This window comes from Elephantulus edwardii, unplaced genomic scaffold, assembly GCF_000299155.1.
Source record: "Elephantulus edwardii isolate Elephantulus edwardi_28Jun2011 unplaced genomic scaffold, EleEdw1.0 scaffold00021, whole genome shotgun sequence".
NCBI lineage: Eukaryota > Metazoa > Chordata > Mammalia > Macroscelidea > Macroscelididae > Elephantulus > Elephantulus edwardii.
The window spans coordinates 18,818,107-18,841,229 of NW_006399771.1; the positions used below are offsets into that span (position 1 = coordinate 18,818,107).

Genomic DNA, 23,123 nt, shown 5'->3' on the forward strand with positions numbered 1-23,123 from the left:
TGATCCATATTGCAAAGATTTCTTAATAGGACTTATTATCCTCTTATCATTTGTGATGTTCTGAAAAGGGAACATCCAGAAAGATTTCCGGGTTTACCTCAAAACAAAACAACCAGTTTTGCTTCCAGTCTAGTTTCCAGTTTCCAGGTCTAACAGGCGTGCCATCTGCTTGCAGAGTTAAGTTGGTAACCATGGTTCACTTCACACACCAGCGTTAGGGTGTTAGGAAGTTTGTCCAAGCAAGTCTGGACAACTTCGCTTCCGCGCAGGTTGCTGGAGAAGGTGGCAGGGTGGGAAGGGGCGGCGGCGGCACCCGGAGTGTGGATATTATTTTCATAAACCCCATCTGCTTTCCCCACGCTGGGATGCACCGCACCCGCCGTCCCCAGGCGCGGCAAGCCTGGAGACCTGAGCGGGTCTTTTCTGCATAACAAAAGAGCCGCCCCCCCGCCCCGCGCCGCCCCCATCTAGGATTCCCGCGGTCGCCGAGCCCCAGTCCCGGGCAGGAATTGGCTCCCGGGCGCGAGGTTTCCAGGTACCCGGAAGGGGGTAGGGGCTGAGGCGGCAACAATTGGGCGGGTGAAGGCGAAACGCGCGACTCGGAGCGCCAAGACTCCGAGAGGCGGCGAGCCCGGACCTAGCCGCGGCGCGATTGGCCGAGCCGGCCTGCCGGTCGCCAATGATTGGTGAATTCTCAAATTCGGTCTCAAGGCGCCAGAGGAGGTGTTTTAGCGGGGATCCCGATCCAGAGCTGGAATTGCGCTCGGCGGGTCGGAGCGCTGGCGCTGCGGGAACGCCGCGGGGTCCCCGCCAGCGCAGGGCACTCGGAGCGAGGCACTGCGCGCGCCTCCTTTTCCTCGCCCGATGTTGCCGCTCCAGCTTCCAGGCTACTAATCGCCGTACCCGGTTCCGCGCTGGTGCCAGGCGGTGGAGGTCCCGGGAGAGGCAGGAAGCCACTTTTGCAAAGCGGGGGTAAGTAGCGTGCGGTCCCGGCGCTGATGCTTGTGGCGGGAATTGGGTGGAGAGTCACCTCTCGCCCTGGCTGCCAGCCTGCCATCCTCCTGTCCCCGACCGGCGGGCAATAGAGGAATTTCTGCAGGAGTATCCGACTCGCTGCTGTCCAGGCTCTAGCTTTCTCTCTGCTGGAAAACTAAGGGGGCTCTATCCTCCCTCTATCTAGATTTGGGTATTTCATTGGAAGTGTTTCTCCACTTGGGGTCTGCTTGAAGGCCTGGGAATGGACTGAGCCATAGTCTGAGTGGGTTTAATCTAGCGATCAGGTTTCTTTCCCTCCTGATTCAAGCCCCCCTCAAAGCCAAATCCTCTGAGTTTGCGCCAAAATTAACTGACTTAGCAGACCCTGTATTTTCTGATTTGTCCAACACTCTCTGAATTGTAGTTTTACTTTGCCTTGTTGATTTTCCTAAAGAATTACTAGTTTTGTCAATGACTTTCATTCCCAGATTGTTAGTAATTACTTAGCAGTGTCTGCCTCTTGAGTTTCAGAGAGAGAGGTAGGGTGGGGGTGGGCCACAACCCTGGAAATTCCCAGGACCTATTTAGGGAGGGGACGTTCATGGTTTTGAAGAAAAGTAAACATATTTTCATCGGAGAAGAAAATGTCTCGATATAAAGCGATTTCCTAATGTAATTGTGCTTTGTAGATGGAGGTAAATTGTTTAACGCTAGAAGACCTTAACCACTCCCGGCAGTCCAGACGAGATTTTGCAATTGAAGATGGAGAAAATGCACAAAAGGTAAGTGTGCGCATTACCTTCCCTTAATACCTTAAACTCTACCTTGCTTAGGGATGGTGATGTCTAATCCAATTTTTTCACCTTGAGACTAGTGTTTGTGTGATAAACGTATTAGTAAACTTTATAGAAATAGGTTTTCTTAAGTCAGAAACATCCAAATTGTTATTGTTACATTCCTCAGGAGTCATGCAGTGGAAGAAGAGACCAAATTAGATGATATGTTAGAACATACTCATAATGATCAATATGCTGTATGGAGTCTGTGAGAGAAAATTTTAGTACATATTCTTAAAGGTAAAATTAACTAATTCTTTGAAGGAATGTTAAACCTCCGTTCCCAGCTAAATGTCCATTGCTATAAAGACTGGGTTATTGAAGTACTATAAAATGCCCAATAAGTCAACTTGTTAGAGGCTGTTGGCTTCCCCTACTCTCTGCTTGGGGACATAGGGTGATACAGTAAGTGTGCCCACTCATTTAGTCTTTGGATATTTTAATGACTTTATCAAGTACCTTCTTAACAACTTTCATTGCTGGCTGACCTTCCAGTGGGTTTTCAGAAGCTGTCAGTCCCACAGTAGGACATTGCCCATCTTTCTCCCTCTGACCTACTTGGTGGATTAGAACTGCTAGAGAAGTGCCACCTTTGGCTTAGCAGTGCAGCCCCCTATACACAGTAATAACATTTTCAGAGAAGTGAAAAAGACCACAAAAGCTGCAAGATACGGAGGAAATATATAAACACACATTTTAACAAACAGGAATTATCCCAGTGACAACAAAGTGCTTCTGCTGAGGTAGTACCAGTGTTACTACTGCTCACTGTGGTTGAGTCAGAACCATCTGACAGCTGACCCTTCATCCGGTTTCTGAGGTTATAAATGAGGCGATTGCTCATCACTCCCTCTGTAGCTTCCAAATGGCAAAGAGGTTGAGCCTCAGCTGTATGAACTAGGCCACCAGAACTTTGCAGAGGTGGTAAGGGGGTTCTTATCTCCACATTGCATTGCAGTTAATGGGAGAATCTAGGGATAAAGCATGGGATTTAGAGTCAGAACTGAGTTTTCTTTTCCTCCGTTGCCATTTATTAGCTATGTGACCAGAAACAAGTCTTGTTCATTTAGTCTTATAACAAATATTTATGTTCCAGATGCTGGGGAAAGCAGTAGCTTTAATGAGCTGCCTCAATTCTTTTAGCTTATGTTGTGTTTTTTGGGGTTGTTTCTATTTTTCCCATAAATTAAAGCTAATAAACAGCTTCTCCCTTACTGGTGTTTGTAATAGTGCCTGTTAACAAAGATAAATATGATGTAGGCAGACTCTCAGGAAACCTCACTATAAAGCTCCACTGTGATTTGGTAAGTGCTATAAGAGGAGTTGAAACAAAGTTCCCTGGCAGAATAGGAGAAGAAATAAGTTCATAAAAAGGCCAGGGAGCATTGGAAGGCTTCATGGTACCATTTGGACTAAGCATTAAAAGATGAGTTAAGTACAACCTATAAGAATACAAGAGTGAGTGATAGAGACACCTGAGATAAGAATCATGAGGTAGGGACATTCAAGAAACACTGGCAAAATCCAGAGTGGCCAGAAGCTAGTGATGTTGAGCTACTATTAAAATTTCTCCAAGGGGTGGTAGCATAGTGTCCCAGTGAACTACTTGAGATTATAGGATTTCTCTTTCTTGACTATATCTGAATGTTGGTCAAGATCCATAAATTCTGGATCTGCTTAGTTCTTATAATCTTTCTTTTTAGCATAAAAAAAACCCAACCCATTTCAACTTCATTACTCAGGAAGATGGACTTTACTGCAGTTTGGCAAGTGGTGACCTCAGTGAAAGCAGGCTCAGACCACACTGTGTACTTTGAGGCATCACTGACAGATGAGCAAGGGGAAGGTCTTCGTTTACATTTACTCCTTCTAGGAAATTTACCTTGAAAGAAGAGAACATTTAGAGTCAGTAGCTGGAAGGAAACTCTTGGTAAGATATGGTCTTTGTGATGGTCAAAGCATGACTGACAACATTATAGAGAGATTCTCTGAGCAATGTAAAGTGCAGGGCAGATTTGCGGAGGAGTAATTGAGCAAAATGTTGGATATTCATGAGTAGGAACTGGAAAAAGAATGGTCAAATAATCAACAAAGGTCTTAATTCGAGACATGCAGAAATATGGCCAAATCTGTGTGAGACTGAAGCAGGATTAGAGCTCAGGTCTGGTGACTACCATTCCCTTTGGCAATATGTTGTTGTTGTTAAGTGCCGTCGAGTTGCAGGCGACTCAAAGCAACCCTATGAAGGAGAGTCCTCGACGCTTGGGTGCCTTTCATCCTCTCTCCAGGTTCATAGGGTTTCCAGAGGCAAGCTATAATGGAAGTGGATGCCACTCCTCCTTCCACGCTTGTTTTAATCAGGGAGCTCCACCCCACTCTCTGTCCGCATTGGGTAGCCAACCATTAACGCATTTGACACATCCGTGTCACAGTGTTCAGCCTCACAGCAACCACAAGTGACCGCGGGACAGCAACTTGTACACCAGGGCTATACAACCTAGAGGAATGTCTGAACAAAAACAATGAAAGACTGGCCTGAGGGCCACGGATTAAAAGTCACCCACCTTGGTCTTGGTCACATCGTTTTCTCATCACTGGGCCAGCTGATCTCTCTCTCTCTCTTTCTCTCTCTGTTGATGTTATTGTTGTTAAGTGCCGTCGAGTCTCAGGCCACTCATAGCGACCCTATGAAGGAGAGTCCTCGACTCTTGGGTGCCTTTCATCCTCTTTCCAGGTTCATAGGGTTTCCGGAGGCAAGCTATTATGGAAGTGGATGCCACTCCTCCTTCCACGCTTTGGCAATATACTCCTAATTATTTACAGTTATGTTATTGTTGTTAGGTGCCATCAACTCATAGTGACCCTGTGAACGAGGGATCTGAACCCCATCCTATCCTATGCCATCTTCACACTTCTGACACACTTAGTGCACACTGCGGCAGTCACCTTGTCAGTCTGAGGGTCTTCTTCTCCTTCGCCAGCCCTCCACCCTTTTAAGCATCATGCCCCTCTCAAAGGAATAGCCCCTCCTAGCAACATGCCCAAAGTATATGAGGCAAAATCTCATCATCCATGCCTCCAGATAGCATTCTGGCTGTACTCTCTCCAAGTCGTATTTGATCTTTTGGCTCTCCGTAGGATTTTCAGTGCTCTTCTCCAACACCATAACTGAAATGTATCAATTCTTGTTCTGCCATCTCTATTCATTGTCTAGCTCTCAGAAGCATAGCAAGTGATCAGAAAGATCATGGCCTGAATTAGATGCACCTTAGTCCTCAAACTGGCATCATTACTCCTCAGTAATATGAAGAGGTCCCTAACTGCAGACTCTCCTAGTGCAGTATGTCTCCTTATTTCTTGACCACTGGTACCAAGGGTGTTAATTGTGGATCCAAGCAAGATGAAGTTGTTAACAGTTTCAGTCTCTTCACCATCCATCATGATGTTGCCTATTGGTCCAGTGGTAAGAATCTCTTTTGACATTGAGATGCAGTCCATACCAAAGGTTACATTCCTTGATCTTCTGCAACAAGTGCCTCAAGTCCTCCTCACTTTAAGCAAGCAAGGTTGTGTTATCTGCATAATGGAGGTTATTGATAAGTCTCCCTCCGATCCACATTCCTTTTCATAGAGTCCAGCTTCTTGAATAATTCGCTCAACATACAGATAAAATAGATATGGAGAAAGAATACAACCCTGATGCACGCCTTTCTTAATTTTATACCATGCATTGTTCCCCTGCTCTATTTGCACAGCATCTTCCTGTTCCAAGTATAGGTTTCACATGAACACTTATTGTGATCCACACAGTCAAATGCCTTTGCATAGTCAATAAAACACAAATAGACTTTCCTCTATAAAATGGATATTTATAACTATAATGATGGTATTGTTGTTGTTGTGTACCATAGAGTTGGAACTGACCCATAGCTGACCCTCTGGTGGGTTTTCAGAGGCAATTAATTGCTTGAGAGGAGATTACCCATCCTTTTCCAGTGGAGCAGCTGGTGGTCTTGAACCTTGTACCTTTGGATTGCAACAAAACTTCTTGCCACTAGGCCACCAGAGCTCCCTGCAATGGTATTACTACTACTAATAATAACTATTTGAAGATTTTTGCTTTCTTGATGTTGCGACGTAATCCATATTGAAGGCTGTAATCTTTTATCTTCACTATGGGTCAGACCCATAGCTGACCCTCAGACAGGTTTTCAGAGGCACTTCATCTCACGGCAGCTGGTAGATTTGAACTGTGTGGCTTTGGGATTGTATTGCAGCTTCTTACCCCTTAGCTACTGAGCTCCCTAGTAATCATTATAACTGAATATTTGAGGATTTTTGTTTTCTTGTTATTGAGATATAATCCATATTGAAGGCTGTAGTCTTTGATCTTCAGTAAGTACTTCTTCATTTTTCAACAAGCGAGATTGTTGCATCTGCACAATGCAGCTTGTTGAGTCTTCCTCCAGTGCTAATACCATATACTTTTTCCAGCTTCTCAAATACTTTGCTTAGCATATGCTATATAGATGGAATAGGTTAGGATGGAAGGATAAAACCCTGACACACGCCTTTCCTGATCTTAAACCATGCAGTGTTCCTGTGTTCTGTCCGGACAACTACTTCTTGGACTAGGTATTGTTTTATCATGAGTACAATTAAGTTGAAATTGAAATTCTTGGATCCTTATTCCTCTAATGTTAGCTATCATTTACTTTGATCCACATGGTCATATTTGATTTGCATTTTCTGTGGTGCTTCACTAAGAATCAGTGTGGTAAGGAGCTGCACTGCCAGCCAGAAGGCACATAGTTCAAATCTCCTGCTTTGCAGGAGAAAGATGGGCCGTCTCCTCCTGTGAGATTTCCTACCTCAGAAAACCCACTGGAGGGTCACCTATGGATTGATTCTAACTTTATAGTACATAACAACAACATGAGGCTTCGCCAAGAAAAATCAATGCCTTTGAGTTGTGGTATTGGAGAAGAATGCTGAATAACCTATGGACTGCTGAAAGAAGAAACAAATATATCTTGGAGAAAGGGCAACCAGAGGGCTTTTTGGAGGCAAGGATGACAAAGCTTCATCTCACATACGCTGGGCATGTTGTTAGGACAGGTATTCCTTGGAGATGGGCATCATGCTTAGAAAGGTGGAAAGTCAGCAAAAAGAAAACCTTCAATGCGATCCATTGAAAAAGTGCCCGCAGCAATGGACTCAACTGTGTCAGGGAAGATAAAGATGAAACATGACAAGGTTCAAATCTGTTGTTTCTAGGGTTGCTATGAGTCATACTCAACTCAGTGGCACTTAACAACAATGACGGTGCTTCACAGGCTAAAAAGAGCTTTTAAATTCATAATCTGATTCTGATTTGATTCTCGCAGCAGCTATATGGCACATAAGCCAAGGAATATATGAGAATCTAGTTCATGAATTACATTTCCCAGACTGTCTAACTGAGGAAGTGACTTCTGAGTGTTATCCATGCAGCAATCTTAGAGGCAGGGTTTATTTTGCAAGGGGTTTACTAGAGAATTCTCTTGGGATCAGTGCCTGTGGAAGGGAAGGCAAGAGTTAGGCAGAAGTGGAGCTGCAATTCAGACTCCCTAGAAGTCTGGTTTGTCTCGTGGGGAGTTCTAGGATGACCCAAGAGTTCGTTTTGAGTTGGAACATGTGGCCCAGGCCATTGCCTATCAGTAATCCTTCTACCAACTTTGGATACAGGCCTTCCAGGGAGAGGATGTAACCTTGGGCAAGTCAGCCCTGCTCAGCCCAAGTATTTCCTCTGAGGGCTTGTTATTGGCAGCACTTCTAGCAGCTGGAAAAAGGCATCCATTCCCAATCCCAGTGACTACTACACAAACGGACAATAAGGCTAGAAAGCCTTGGAAAGAGCTTGTTTAGTCTAGATCCATTACTTTATTAAAGAAACTTGAGGCCAGATAGAATTAATCATTTGTGCACTCTCAGGAAGATAACTGAGATAATCTTTGCATTTGCATTTTCAGTTCCCTTTCCACTGCCCTGTGCATTGTCATTATTGCAAGAAAAACAGGTATGACCACTACAGTTGACTTTCTGTACAACTAAGGCCTCAGAAAGCAATTTGCTTGACTTTCTGCTATTATAGTTATAATATATATGTATATATTATGATCACTGCCCTCTGGTAACATAGTGCACAGTGTGTTGTACTGCTAACTAAAAAGTCTGTGGTTCGAATCCATTAGCTTTTCCATGGAAGAAAATTGGGCAGTCATATTAACAGCTTTGAAACCCAATGGAGGGTTACTATGAATCAGAATTGAGTTAATGGCAGTAGGTTTTCTACCACACAACCTAGATCCTCCCCTCTACTTTAAGTATCATGTAAATGTAGACGACTAGGAGTGATAAAAAGAGAATTGATGGCTTAGAGCTGTGATGTTGGAGAATAAAATTGAATATACCATGGATGGCTAGGAAAACAAACAGGTTCATTTTAGAGAAGTCCAGGCTGGTCCTTGGAGGCAAGGATTCTGAAGTTTCATCTAACATACTTTGGACGTGTTGCAAGGAGGGACCAGTCCTTGGAGAGGGACATCATGCTTGGGAGGGGGAAGAGACAGTGCAGGAGAGGAAGAACCTCTATGAGGTGGATTGATTCAGCAACTGGAGTAATGGAGGTGGGTATGTTGGGGACAAGATTGGCACAGGATAGAGCAGGGTATAGGGCTGTTGTTGTACATAGGGTCACTATGAGCCACAAGTGACTTGACAGCACAGAATAACAACACATGTAGTGAAAATAACATACCAGAATTGTGTTGTTGGATGCTTTTAAATATAATCCAACTCATAGTGATTAGGACAAAACAGAACTGCTCCATGGGGGTTTCTCAATTGTAATCATTGTGACAGCCTTTCTTCAGGTCTTTGCTCTTAAACCACTGTGTGAATTTGAACAGCTAACTTTTGATTTAACAACCAGACACTTAACCATTTTTTGCCACCAGGCTCCTTATTAAAATAGAGAAGAAAATAATGAGTTCTGAATTGTTCCTTGTTGTTAAGTGCTATCAGGTCGACTACAACTTGCAGTGACTCTTTGTACCACAGATCTGAACTTTGCTTTATCCTGTGCCATCCTCACCATCTCTGCCATACTTAAGGCCATTGCTGTAGTCACTGTGTCAGTTGGTTTTTGTTGCAGGTCTTCCTCTCTTTCTCTGACCTTCCATGTTTACCAGCAGGATATCTTTTTCCAAGGATGTTTGCCTCCTGTCAACAAGTTCAAAGTATGTGAGATGAAGTTTCACCATTGTCTAAAGAGGAGAAAACATGGGGCACAAGGCCGTGAGCATCTCTCTGAAAGAGCTAGAGGGAGGGAGAATAATACCCCCTTACTGCCCTAGAACAGAAAGTAGATCAGGATCCTGTAGCCCAACCCCATGGTGCCTCTAGAGCCCCAGCAGCAGAGTTTTGTTTATGTGTTGCTGATTCACAGACTCACAGTTATGCTAGCAACAATGGGGTTTCTTAGGGGAGGAAGTTGTAGAGTACGGGAGACAAAGAATATCACAATATGACCCAAAATAAGTCCAGATTTTAGCTCAGAAATTCCAAGGCCTACCTCCTCAGTCCAGGCTCTGGTTTCAGTTCTGCAAGCTGCTTTTCTTTCCATCATCAAAGACAAAACCAGCAAAATCCAACTGTGGCAAGCACAAATGCAAGAAACCTTAGATCATACCTTGCCACTATTTGTCCAGAGCAATGCTATAGTTTCTTCATCACCAGGGTCTTTCTCATCAGGGTCTTGCCACAATTAGCCTTGCTCGCCTCAAGTCTTCAAGTCTCTTTCACCTCAAGTCTTGCTGCTCTGTGTGGGAAGCACTCTTTCACTTATCCTAGTCCCACAGCTGATGATAATTTGTAAGGCCATGAGTCTGCAGTTAAGGTAGCTGGAGACTAGAGGCTAAATGACTAAAAAAACCCCAACCCACCACTTTTTATTCTAACACCACAACTATCCTTGCCTCTAAGAGTGCTCTGGTTGCACTTTCTTTAAAACATACTTCTTATTTTCGCAGTTCATGGAATATTCAGTACTCTTCTCCATGACCATAATTCAAAGGCATCAATTCTTTTCCTTCATCCTTAATTATGTATACTGCATTGAAACAGATGAGGTAGAGAACAGTTTAAAAGCAATATATGATTGTGTTTTATGGTTATGACAAGAGTCCAGAATGAAGGTTGCATGGTGGAGTGCACCTGGGGCAGGGGTGTTGAGGGGGTGGGTAGGGATTGTATACCAATGAAGGAATTTTACTTTTTAAGGAGAGGAGCGAACTGAGTGGCGGGGTGGGCATGGAGAAAAGTGCAATAATGAATGAATGGACATCTAAAATCTCTGTAAATGTTCATTAAAATGTAAAAAAAACAATGTATACAAAGTAATAGAAAAGACCATGGTATGTCTCAAGTGCACTGCTCTTTTGCACTTTGGAGAAGTCCTTGATAGCAGAGTTTCCCAATGCAATTTCTTGACAACTATTTCCACATGTGTTGATTGTGGACCAAGTAAAATTAAATTGTTGACAACTTCAATCTTTTCTCCACCTATAATGAAGTGTCAGTCTAGAGACTAAGACATGCCTAATTCAAGACTTGCCTAATCCAGTCCATGGTCTTCGCAATTAACTTTCTATGCATCAGAGAGCTAGACAACAACTAAAGATGATAGAAGAAGAATCTATACCTTGGAATTGTGCCGGAGAAGAGCCTTGAACATACTGTGGACCACCAAGAAAACAAATGTGTCTGTCTTGGAGAGGGTGAAACCAAATCTCTCCTCTGAGGCTAGGATTTTGAAGCTCTGTCTCACATACTTTGGGCACGTGGCCAAGAAGAGACCTGTCCTTGGAGAAGGACATCATGCTCAGAAGGGTAGAGGGACAAGGCTGGAGAGGAAGTCCCTGTGTGAGATGGATTGATACAGTAACTGGGGCAATGGGGGTAGGTGTGTCAGAATTAGTGATACTGGCTCAGGGCAGGGTTCATGAAATTGTGTATTGGTCCACTGGTGAGAATTTTTGGTTTTTGGTGTTGAGATGTAGTCCATATTGAAGGCTATTGTCTGCAGAAAATATTTCAGAACCTCTTCACTATCAGCAAGCAGTTGCTCCTTGTTCTTGGTATATGCTTTTGAGTTGACTACAACTCATAGTGTTCTTATGCAGAGAAGTCTTGGACCCTGCCCTTTCCTGAGCCCATCTCACTGTCTCTGCTACTGCCATAGTCACTGTGTCAGTCCATCTCATCCAGAGTCTTCTCCTATACTGACTTTCTAGCCTTCCAATCATGATGTCCTTCTCTAAGGACTGGCCTCAACTGGCAACAATCCTTGCGTCCAAGGAGCAACCTGGTTTCACCCTCTCCAGGACAAACTTATTTGTTCTCTTGGCAGTCCATTGTATGTTCAGTACTTAAAGATAACTTATAACAATAATTCTGTCATGTGTCATGTGCTCGCCAGTTTGTGCCAAGAAATCTGGAGGATAGCTACCTGGTTCATTGACTGGTGATCCAACAGAATGTGGAAACAATATCACTAATATCACATGCAAGCAAAATTTTGCAGAAGATTATCCAGAAACATTAGGATAGTAAGTCAACAGAGAACGGCCAGAAATACAAGCTGGATTTAGAAGAAGCCTTGGCACTAGTTACACCTTGTTGTTGTATATCATCGAGTTGGAACCGACCCATACCTGACCCACCTGTGTGTTTTCAGAGCCAGTTAACAACACAGGAGGAGCTTGCCCGTTCTTTTCCTGTGGACTCAAACTGCATGCTTTCCGGATTGCAGCACAGCTGCTTGTCCCTAGGCCACCACAGCTCCCTTTGATAGTTGCACCTTGTTGTTGTTATGTGCCATCGAGTTACCTGTGACTCACAGCAACCCTATGTACAATAGCCCTAAGCCCTGCTCTATCCCGTGCCAATCTTATTGTCTCCAACACACTTATCTCCATTACCCCAGTGATTGGATCAATCCATCTCATCTAGGGTCTTCCTCTCCTGCTCTGTCCCTCCACTCTCCCAAGCATGATGTCCCTCCAAGAACTGATCCCTCCTTGCAACATGTCCAGAGTATATCAGACAAAGCTTCAGAATTCTTGCCTCCAAGGAGCAGCCTGGCTTCATCCTCTCCAGGATGAACTTGTTTGTTCTCCTAACAGTCCATGGTATATTCAGTATTCTTCTCCAGCACCCCAGCTCAATGGCATCAACTCTCTTTCTATCAGCCCTAGTCACTGTCCAGCTCTCTGATGCATAGCAAGTAATTGCAAAGACCATGGCCTGTATCAGGCGCACCTTAGTCTCCAGACTGTTATAGTTGTTCTTCAATACTTTGGAGAGGTCTCTGACAGCAGACTTTCCCAATGCAATTCGTCTTTTAATTTCTGGCTTTAATTTCTTGGTACCAAGAGTGTTGATTGTAGAGGCAAGTAAACTGAAGCTATTGATAATTCCAATCTCTTCCCAATCTATCATAATGCTGCCAATTGGCCCAATGGTGAGAATCTTTGTTTTCTTGATGTTGAGCTTCAATCCATATTGAAGGCTGCAGTCCTTGCCATTCTGCAGCAAGCACTTCAAGTTCTCAATTTCAGCAAGCAGGGTTGTGCCATCTGCATAACTTAGATTGTTGTTGAGTCTATCTCCAATCCTGATGCTACATTTCTCATAGAGCCCAGCCTCCTGGATGATCTGTTCTGCATATAGATTGAAAAGGTATGGAAATAGGACACATCCTTGATGCACACCCTTCCCCATTTTGAGCCATGCAGTGTTTTCTTGTTTTGTTCTTACAACTGCCTCCTGATCCAAGTGTTGGTTTCACATAAGCACTATCAAGTGTTCTGGTATTTCCATTCTTCTCAGAGTCAGCCCAGTTTTTTTGTGATTCACTCAGTCAAATGCCTTTGCTAGTCAATAAAACACCAATAGACATTCCTATGATACTCTCTGCTTTCAGCCAAGATCCATCTGACATTAGCTATAATATTTCTAGTGCCACGGCCTCTTCTGAATTTGAGCCTGCACTTCAGGCGGTTCTCTGTTGATGTTCTGTTCCAGCTTTTTTGTATAATCTTCAACAGAATATTGCTTGCATGTGGTATTAATCATATTGTTCAATAATTTCCACACTCTATCAGATCACCTTTCTTTGGAATGGGAACAAATACAGATCTCTTCTAGTCAGTTGGCCAGGTGGTTGTCATCCAGTTTTCTTGGCACAACCTGGTGAGCACATCCAGTGCAGAGTCTGTTTGTTGAAATATGTCAGTTGGTATACCATTAATTCCTGGGACCTTGTTTTTTGTCAATTCTTTCAGAGCAGCTTGAACTTCTTCTTTCATCACCACAGGCTCTTTCTCATATGTTGTTTCATAAAATTCTTCTGTGTCCACCAATTCCTTTTTGGTACAGTGACTCTGTATGCTCTTTCCATCTTCTTTTTATTTTAGATAGATAGATATACCATCAAATCTGATCTGATTGGTACAGAAGGAGATTGCTGCCCCGCCTTCTCCAGCAGAGTATCTAGTGGATTTGAACCATGTACCTCTGGGATTGCAGTGCAGCTTCTTGCCACTAGGCCACCAGAGCTCCCTCCATTTTCTTTTAATGCTTCCTGAATCATTTAATATTCTGCCCTAAGCATCCTTAAGTATTTAAACTTGAGGTTTGAATTTGTTTTTCAGTTTAAGAAATGCAGAGCGAGTTCGGCCCCTTTGATTTTCTGATTCCAGCTCCTTGCACATTTCATTGTAATACTTTAGTTTGTCTTCCTGCGCTGCTTTCTGAGATCTTCTGTTCAATTCCTTAATATTTTTATTTCTTTCCTTTTCTTTGGCTTTTCAGCACACCAGTGCAATATTTAGAGTTTCTTCTGACATCCATCTTGGTCTTTTCTATATCCTCTGTCTTTGTAATGACCTTTTGCATTCTTCTTGGATGAGATTTTTGATATCCCCTCACAGCTCATCCGATCTCCACTCATTAATGTCCAAGCCTCAAATCTGTTCCTGAGATGGTTTTGAAATTCATATGGGATAGACTCAAAGTCAAATGTTGGTTCCTGTGGACTTGATTTAATTTTCCTCAGCTTCAGCTTGAACTTGCGTATGAGTAGTTGGTGGTCTGTTCCGCAATGAGCAAGCACACTTGGCCTAGTTTTCACAGCTAATATTGGGCTTTTCCAGCAATTCTTTCCACAGATGTAATCGATCTGATTCCTCTGCATACCATCAAGTGAAATCCATGTGTATAGCCTGCATTTATGTTCCTTATAAAATGTATTTGCCATGATTAAGTCGTTGATTGTGCAAAATTCTATCATTCTATTTCTGGCATCATTTGGAGCCCATATTCTCTGTGAGGCCACATATCATGGAGGAAGGTAAATCTCAGTCCTCCTCAGCAAGCTTGATCCACACCTACCTTGCTGCTGCCCAGTGGGACAACCAAATAACAAGGACACAGCAGGCGCCTTGGCGACATAGTTAAGCATTTGGTTACTAACTAGGTGGTTGGCTGTTCAAAACTTACCAACTACTCCTTGGAAGAAAAATGCAGCAATCGTCTTTGTAAAGAGGTATAATCTGGAAACCCAATGGGGTAGTTGTACTCTGTTCTGTAGCATTGCTGTTAGATGAAATTTATCAGTTCCATCTTTTTTTTTTTAGTTGCTTTGAGAGGAGTATGTTCTTCAGTCACCTGTAATGGATAAGTTATTGTGTGAAATATCATGAGGAATAAGAAATGAAACTTGCTATCTGACTTCCAGCCGTGCGCTGCCTCACTAATGACATGAGGTGACACACAGCCAGGGAGCTCAATAGCAATATGGTATGCTATATTATGTTAGCACTGAGTGCCAGAGTGAGTGGTAATAAAGCATGGGGAAGAGGGGAGAAAGATAATAACGATGTTTTATTGAGTGCACCCTATATGCCAAGAACTGTTCTCATAACCCTGGAGGTTGGTATTTTTATTAACTTCATTTTCAGACAGGGTATGAAAAGATAGTGTGTGTGGGGGGGGAATAGTCGTAGTTCATACTGTTTAGTAAGTAGCAGAGGCAGATCGTCAGAGCCTGTGCACATAAGCACGTCACCATACTGCCCCTGTCTAGGCACCAGTGGACATCTAGCCCCACAGCCACATCCCCATGCTGCCCTGTGTGGGCACCATACCAAACACCAGCCTGTAGGTCCCTTGTGTTGTCTCTGTGGTAATTGTGGTAACTGTTAACTTCCCACTTTTCACTTATAAGTTCGAACTTCTCCTCCTCAGCTCTTTCCTGTGTACTTACTCACTTATTACTTAATTATTTTGTATAACATCTCGCATTTTCAGCAGCTTAGAAATCTGTCAGGTGACACCTCTGATGATCCAGGCCCTATAAAAGGCCAGGCCCAGGCATAGGGTGAGTTCATTTGTCACCGCACAGAGGAGATACCAGAGGTTAGTTCATCAGTAACAACCGGGCAGCATCAGAGACCAGAGCCAGCCGTCTCTGTGATAGGATACCTTTTCCATTTGTCTGAGACATCTTGGCCAGCCACAGAGAGTGCTGGGTGACATTAGGACGACTCAAGCCACAGGTAAGCAAGGGCTTGAAGAAGCCAGGGAGACCAAAGAGAGGTAGGAAGGGAGGCAAGGGAAGGGGATCGTCTGGAGTTGTGTAAAAAGTAACTTGTTTTATAAACATTAGTACAAGGCTGGTCTCTATAAGGCAGAGGTTAAAAATGTCTGAACTACTGTATGTACCACCCTTACCATTTCTGACATTAATTATTTCTCCTCCCCTGGGTCCTCTCACTTCCATCTGTGCTGCTGCATTCTGTAATTTGCTAGAAGGTCTCACAGTAACTAAAAACCGTCAGAAATGACTCACACAGCTGTAGATGGTGTATATTTATGCATGTGGTTGCAGATGCTGGTGAACGGGTGGGCCAGGCACTTGCAGGCTGAAGCTGTCGGGACAGCTGGATCAGGTTAGATGCAGTGTTCTGAGTGAACAAAAAGAAAGAGACTTTAAAATTGGAGCAAGGTCTATGTCTTTGTAACACTAAAGCAAGGAAAAACTAGTGTCTATGAAGCACTCATTCCCTTCCAGGACTGGAAGTTAAAATGAGCTGACAAGTATGCTCACTCATAGTGACCACCTGGGTCCCAGTGAATGGGAGTATGCAGCAGTAAAGAAACAGGCTGTGTTCCATCAGCACTGTTGACCTAGCATGCACAGATACATAGCTAAATGAAGACTTAGCCTAACTGAGGGGCTAAGGGTGAGAGGTGTAGGGAACACCTGGTCTGAAATGTAGAAGACATGTGGAGCCCCTAAGTTTGTGGCTATGCCCATTTGACCTGATAATAATGGCTAGGGCTGGGTTGACCAGAACCCAACCAGGTGGAGCAAAGATGTTTCATGTTGTGAGATTGTATAGATTGCTACAATCTGCTTTCTGGCTTCCTCTGGACTACTGTTGTTACTGTTTTTAATTCTTTCTCTGATTAGTCAGAGAAAGGAACATGCTTGTTTCTTTAGTACTATAGTGAACTTAATGGCATCTGATATCATTTGTGAATTATCTGCTCAACATACAGATTGAATAGGTAAGGAGAAAGAATACAACCCTGACAGACTCTTCCTAATCTTAAACCAGTGTTCCCTTGCTCTATTTGCACAACTACTTCTTAGTCTACGTATAGATTCTGTATGAACACAATTAAATGTTCTGGGATTTCCATTCTTCTCAATGTGAGACATAATTTGTTATGATCCACAGAGTCAAATGCCTTTGCATAGTCAAAAAAAAAAACACCACAAATAGACATTCTTCTGGTATTTTCTGCTTTTAACCAGGATCTGTCTGACATCAGCAGTGATAACCTGGTGCTGTGGCCTCTTTCTAAAACCAGCTTGTCCTTCTAGTAGTTTTCTGTTTAGGTATTTTTGAATGATCTTCAACAATATGAGATGCTAATATTGTCCAATACTTTCCACATTCTGATGGATCAGCTTTCTTGGGAATGGATCTCTTCCAGACAGTTGGCCAGGTTGCTATCCTCTAAATTTCTTGGCGTAAACTGGAGAGCACATCCATGGCTGCACCTTTTAGTTGAAACATGCCAATTGGAATTCCATCAATTCCTGGGACCTTATTTTTTGCTAGTGCCTTCGATGCGGCTTAAACGTCATCTTTCATCACTGTTGGCTCTGGTTCAAATGGTACTTCCTGAAATTAGTCGATATCAACTAATTCCTTTTGGTATAGCACTTTTGTGTATTCCTTCCATCTTCTTTTGGTGCTTCCTGGATCATTTAAGCTTTTGCTCATAGCATCTTTCAGTATGGCAATTTGAGGTTCAAGTCCCCCTCCCCCATTTTTTTTCAGCTTGAGTAATACTGAGCAAGGTTTTGGCTTTTTTTCCCCCTTTTTCTGACTCTAGCTCGTTGCATAATTCTTTATATTTTGCTTTATTCTTCATTTATGGTTTTTATTCTTTACTCTGTTAGTATCTAGTTTTGTATTTTGTTTCTTGTGAGCTGCCCTCTGAAATCTTCTGTTCAGCTCATTTACTACGCCATCTTCCTCCCTTTTTTTTCTGCTTTTTGACATTCTAATACAATTTTCATAGTCTCTTCTGACATCCATTTTGTTTTTTTCTTTCTCCTTCATAGTTCCTCTGGTCTTCAATATTGGTGTTCAGGGCTGCAAACCTATTCTTGAGATGACTAAATTCAGCTGGAATAGATTCAAATAGAATTGATTCAAGGTTGTATTTTTGCTCCTGTGGAGTAGTTTTCTTCAGCTTCAGTTTAAACTTGCAGATGATTAACTGATGGTCTGTTCCACAATTGCACCTGGTCTGGTTTTGAATGCAGCTATTGTGTAACTCCTACACAATTCCTCAAATATAGTCAGTCCAAATACTATACAATCCTTCAGGTGAAGTCCATGTAAAGTCACCATTTGTGCTTTTTTAAAAAAAAAATTCGCTGTGAATAAATCACTGACTGCACAAAACTCATTTGATATCTGGCCTTATTTCTGTCACCAGGTCCATACTTTTCTACTGCCATTCCTTCACCATTGTTTCCAACTTTTGCGTTCCAGTCCCCAATAATTACTAATGCATCTTGTTTGTATGTAAATTTTGGACTGCAAAAATTGGTAGAAACTCTTAAACTCCTCTTTGACTTTAGTTGTTAGTTCATATATTTAAATAATGGTTGTATTAACAGATCTTCCTAGTATGTGTATGCGTAGTACCCTATCACTCACACATGGTACTAAAGAATGAATCTTGAAATTGTCTTCTTAGCTATTAAAGCAATACCATTCTTCCCCAGTTTTTCATTCTCAGCTCAGCAGATCATGTGACTGTCTGATTCATAGTGGTCCATGTTTATCCGTCTCAGTTCACTGACACCTAGAATGTCAGTTTATGTATCATCCTTGAACTGGGGCCATGCTAATCTTCTCTGTATTGTTGCACTTTTAGTACATGTGCTGCCAAAGTGAGCAATAGAATGTCAGTTTACATACGTTCTATTTCCTTTTTTACAACTTCCATTTTTTCTACATTTGTATTTTGCACATTCCATGTTTATGTTATTAATGGCTGTTTGTAGCCATTGTTGCTAATTTTGAGTGTCATCCTATCTGAGCTCTACATTTAATACTATAATTTCCCACATTTCTCTGTTCATAGCGTTTTAGCTTTTACAGGCCTGTTCTTTCAGAAGTGCATGGCCAGTCTTTCTTTCTAGTCTGTCATAATCTTGCTCTTTGCAGCCTTTCCACAATGGGTGACCCTTCTGGTACCTGAGACACTTGTGATGGGCAAATAAAGAATTAATTTTAGAAAACATAATGCATGAGAATGATTGTATGAAACACAACATGAATGAAGAATGTATACGAACTTTGTAAGCAAACCAATAAAAAAAATTCATTCAAAAAACCAAAAACAAACAAAAAGAATTGGGTTTCTAGGACAGGAGACTTAGAGGCATAAGGCAGGCAGTAGCTGGCTTACAAACTTTCATAAATGTGGTTTCTAACTTGATGCCAGTAAGTGAATGCTTTTTAGCCCTGGACAAAGAGGCCTGTTTGCATTTTCATGACTTAGTGAATGGTAAAAACAAATTGCGTTCTTCCCTAATACTTGTCCCCACATATTCTTACTTAAAGTCCCTCTTTTTTTAAATAGGAAAATATATTCATGGATCGATCGAGGATGCCTCCAAAGACACCAATAAAAAATGAACCAATTGATTTATCGAAGCAAAAATTCTTCACCCCCGAAAGACATCCCATTACTCCGGTTAAACTTGTTGATCGACAGCAGGTAGAACCATGGACACCCACAGCCAACCTCAAGATGCTCATTAGTGCGGCCAGCCCTGACATAAGGGACCGTGAAAAGAAAAAGGAACTGTTCAGACCCATCAAGAACAAGGATAATGCATTTACAGACTCACTGCAGGTAAGGGAGCTGGGGTCCTAGAACTCATAGAGTTTAATTGTTAAGCCATAAACGTAGTAAACAATGTCTTTTCTAAAAAAATTATAGCTGAATTGGAATATACATTCTCTCATTTTTCATGATTAATACTTTCTTTTGTTACAACCTTCACCAGTTTATATTTTTAATCTTTTTTTTCATGTAGTTGTTGTTATTGTTGATTGCCATTGAGTCAAGCACGGCTCCTAGCAACCCTAAGAACAAAAGACTTGAAGCCTTTCTATAACTATCATTGTTTCTCAAAGTTCATAGGATTTCCAGAGGCATGTTGTTTAGGAAGTAGAAGCCACTCCTGCTTCCAAACCTGTCTTAATCTGGGAGCTCCATCAAATACTGTCCACCATTATGGCATTTGACACTCAATGGCACAAGGTTCAGCATCACAGCAACGTCAGATTACCTCAGTACAGCAAATTGACAGAAGAGTACTGTACCACTTAGAAGAATGTTCCTTCACAATATAATAACAGCCAACTTTTAAATACAAAGGCCCTCCATGAGGTCTTGTTGACTCTAAAAATGAGAAACTGTTTCACGAATTTTTAATAGATAATAATTTTGTTTTATAGAAGGAATTTGAGCCTTTTTTTTATGAAGTGTGAGTTTTCACTGTGATCCAATTTCAAGGGTACTAGAATCAAAATAATTTTGACTTGGGAAATTTCATTCCTCTATATTTTCAGGTCTTCTTTGAGGCTTTATTCAAACAAAACCATCATTAAAGTACCTGTACTTACCCATCAGACTTTTTCTCACACTTGCTAACACATAATAAAAGTGACTCAGATTTTAGTCTGAGGCCAGGTTTTTCTCCTTTTTATCCTCTTTTGGGATTTTTTTTTTTTTCGTATTTTTTTGGTTGGGAGGTCAGTAGGTTGTGGGGAAGGATCCTATAAAAATTACCAAATTAGACAATTGGGAGAGGAGGAAACAATTTAATCTTTGAATTACAATTGAAATTAATATGCTGTTGTTGTTGTTATGTGCCGTCGAGTCATTTGCGACTCATAGCAACCCTATGCACAACAGCCCTAAACCCTGCTCTATCCTGCGCCAACCGCACTGCCTCCGACACACCCATCCCGATTACCCCAGTCACTGAATCAATCCATCTCATAGAGGGTCTTCCCCTCCTGCGCCGTCCCTCCACCCTCCCAAGCATGATGTCCCTCTCCAAGGACCCGTCCCTCCTGGCAACATGTCTAAAGTATGTCAGACGAAGCCCCAGAATCCTTGCCTCCAAGGAGTAGCTTGGTTTAATCCTCTCCAAGATGAATCAGTTTGTTTTCCTGGCAGTCCATGGTACATTCGGTACTCTTCTCCAGCACCACAGCTCAAAGGCATCAACTCTCCTGTCCTCCCTAGTCATTGTCCAACTCTCTGATGCATAAAAAGCGAAAGTGAATTTAATCTGTGCACTTCACTGCAGGACAGAGCTAAAAGATTGCTTCATGTGGTGAGCTCTGGTGGCCTAGTGGCAAGAAGCTGCACTGGAATCCCAGAGGTTCATAGTTTGAATCCACCAGATGCTCTGCTGGAGAAGGAGGGACATTCTCCTGTACCAGTCAGATCTGATTTGATAGTATACACACAAAAAAACCCAATAAAATAAAAAAGAAAAACGATTGTTTCATGTAACTAAATAGAAATTAATAGAATTTTGAGGGTAGTGCTTATATGCTTAAAGGTAGGGAGAAAAAAATTTCTCAATTCTTTTAACTATATGCTATACTTTTGCTTCCTTATCTATTTTATATTTGATGTGGAAAATACAAGAGACTGGGTTTCAGAGGCTGTGAATTCAAATCACTAGCTGAGTGGTTAACGAGAAACCATTCAACATTTCTATACCTTCATTTTCTCATCTCTAAAATGGGATCATAATACTTACTTTGGTCTGATTATATAAAATTATATGAATGGAATGAAATTTTAGATGATGAGCTTTTTATTTTGAGAGGCATACAAATAAATATTAGTTGTTTTTATTTTCTTGAAAGGTGTTGTGGGGTGCTGTCAAGTTACCTTCCCTTTCATAGCAACCCGATAAAAACCCTGCCTACTCTGACTGCTGCCCTGACAACCTCTGCTATGCCTGAGCCAACCTAGCTGGGCTAGATGTCAGTCCATCTAGCTGAGAGTCTTCCTTCTTTTCCAGGTGTGATGTCCTTTCAAGGGCTGGTTTCTCCTTATACAATGTCCAAAGTATATAAGATGAAGTTACAGTTGTTAGGTGTCATCAAGTCAAGTACACATCATAATGACCCTATGAATAACAGATCTTAACCTTGTCCTATCCTGTGCCATCCTCACAGTTTCTGACATACTTGAGCCCATTGTTGTAATCACTGTGTCAGTCAGTTCACTTATCTAAGGTCTTCCTCTCTTTCACAAGCCCTCTGCCTTTCTAAGCATGAATAGCCTCTCTATAACATGGCCAAAGTAAGTGAGAAGATTTATCACCTTTGCCTCCAAGGATCATTCTGGCTGCACCATCTCCAAGACATAGCTGTTTATTTAGTTGTTGTTGTTGTTATGTGCCGTCAAGTCGCCTGCGACTCATAGCGACCCTATGTACAACAGCCCTAAACTCCGCTCTGTCCTGTGCCAATCGCACTGACTCCGACACTCCCATCCCAATTATCCCAGTCACTGAATCAATCCACCTCATAGAGGGTCTTCCTCTCCTGCGCCGTCCCTCCACCCTCCCAAGCATGATGTCCCTTTCTGGGGACCGGTCTCTCCTCACAACATGTCCAAAGTATGTTAGACGGAGCCTCACCTTTCTCCAATACCACAGCTCAAAGGCATCAGATTTTCTTCTGTCATCCTTATTCATTGTCTAGCTCTTAGTAGCATGTCAAGTGATTGAAAAGACCATGGCCTGAATCCGGTACACCTGAGTCCTCAAACTGACATCATCGTTCCTCAGTAATTTGGAGAGGTCCCTGACTGTAGACTTTCCCAGTACAATATATCTCTTGATCTTCTGGCTGCTGCTGTCAAGGGTGTTGATTGTGGATCCAAGTAAGATAAAGCCGTTGACAGTTTCTTTATCATGATGATGCCTATCAGTCCACTGGAGAGAATTTTTTGTTTTCTTTACTTTGAGATCCAATTCGTATTGGAGGCTGCAGAATATAGGTAATAGATGAGTCTTCCTCTGACTTTGATGCCACGTTCTCTATATAGAGTCCAGCTTTTTAAATAATTTGCATGCATGCAGATTGAATAGGTATGGAGAAAGAATACAACCCTGACGTACACCTACCTTTCTTCATTTGAAACCGGTGTTGTTCCCTACTCTGTTCACACAGCAGCCTCTTGGTCTAGGTGTAGGTTTCACGTGAGCACAATTAAGTGCACTGGGATTCCCATTCTTCTCAGTGTTAGCCATAATTTGTTATTTACACAGTGAAATGACTGCTTGGTCAATAAAGCACAAATAGACATTCTTCTGGTCTTCTTTGCTTTCAGCTAGCTTAAAATAGCAGTACTGAAAATCACCCAATGAGCATTATTAGTAACCTGTTTCACAATATTAGTGATTTATTGCTTCAGTAAAACTAGTTGATTTATTTGCCCCAATGTTTTGTTCTCAGGCTTGCTATGAGTCATGGTTCACCCAACTGGCCCCGAACAACAACAAAGCAATTTAATTTTTGGCGTCTGCCCAGATTTTGTAGAGGGATTTTTCAACTAGATATATCTATATCT

General features: G+C 42.2%; 1 protein-coding gene across 1 annotated transcript in view; it reads left to right on the forward strand.

The window, feature by feature from the left end:
• Positions 1–933: 933 nt before the first annotated feature.
• E2F7 (E2F transcription factor 7) overlaps positions 934–23,123 on the forward strand; it is a 64,828-nt gene continuing 42,638 nt past the window's right edge. The window contains exons 1-3 of the mRNA XM_006882554.1: positions 934–972; positions 1,665–1,757; positions 19,092–19,367. Coding sequence (XP_006882616.1) covers positions 1,665–1,757; positions 19,092–19,367 — 369 coding nt within the window. The 5' untranslated portion in view covers positions 934–972. The remainder of the gene's footprint in view (positions 973–1,664; positions 1,758–19,091; positions 19,368–23,123) is intronic.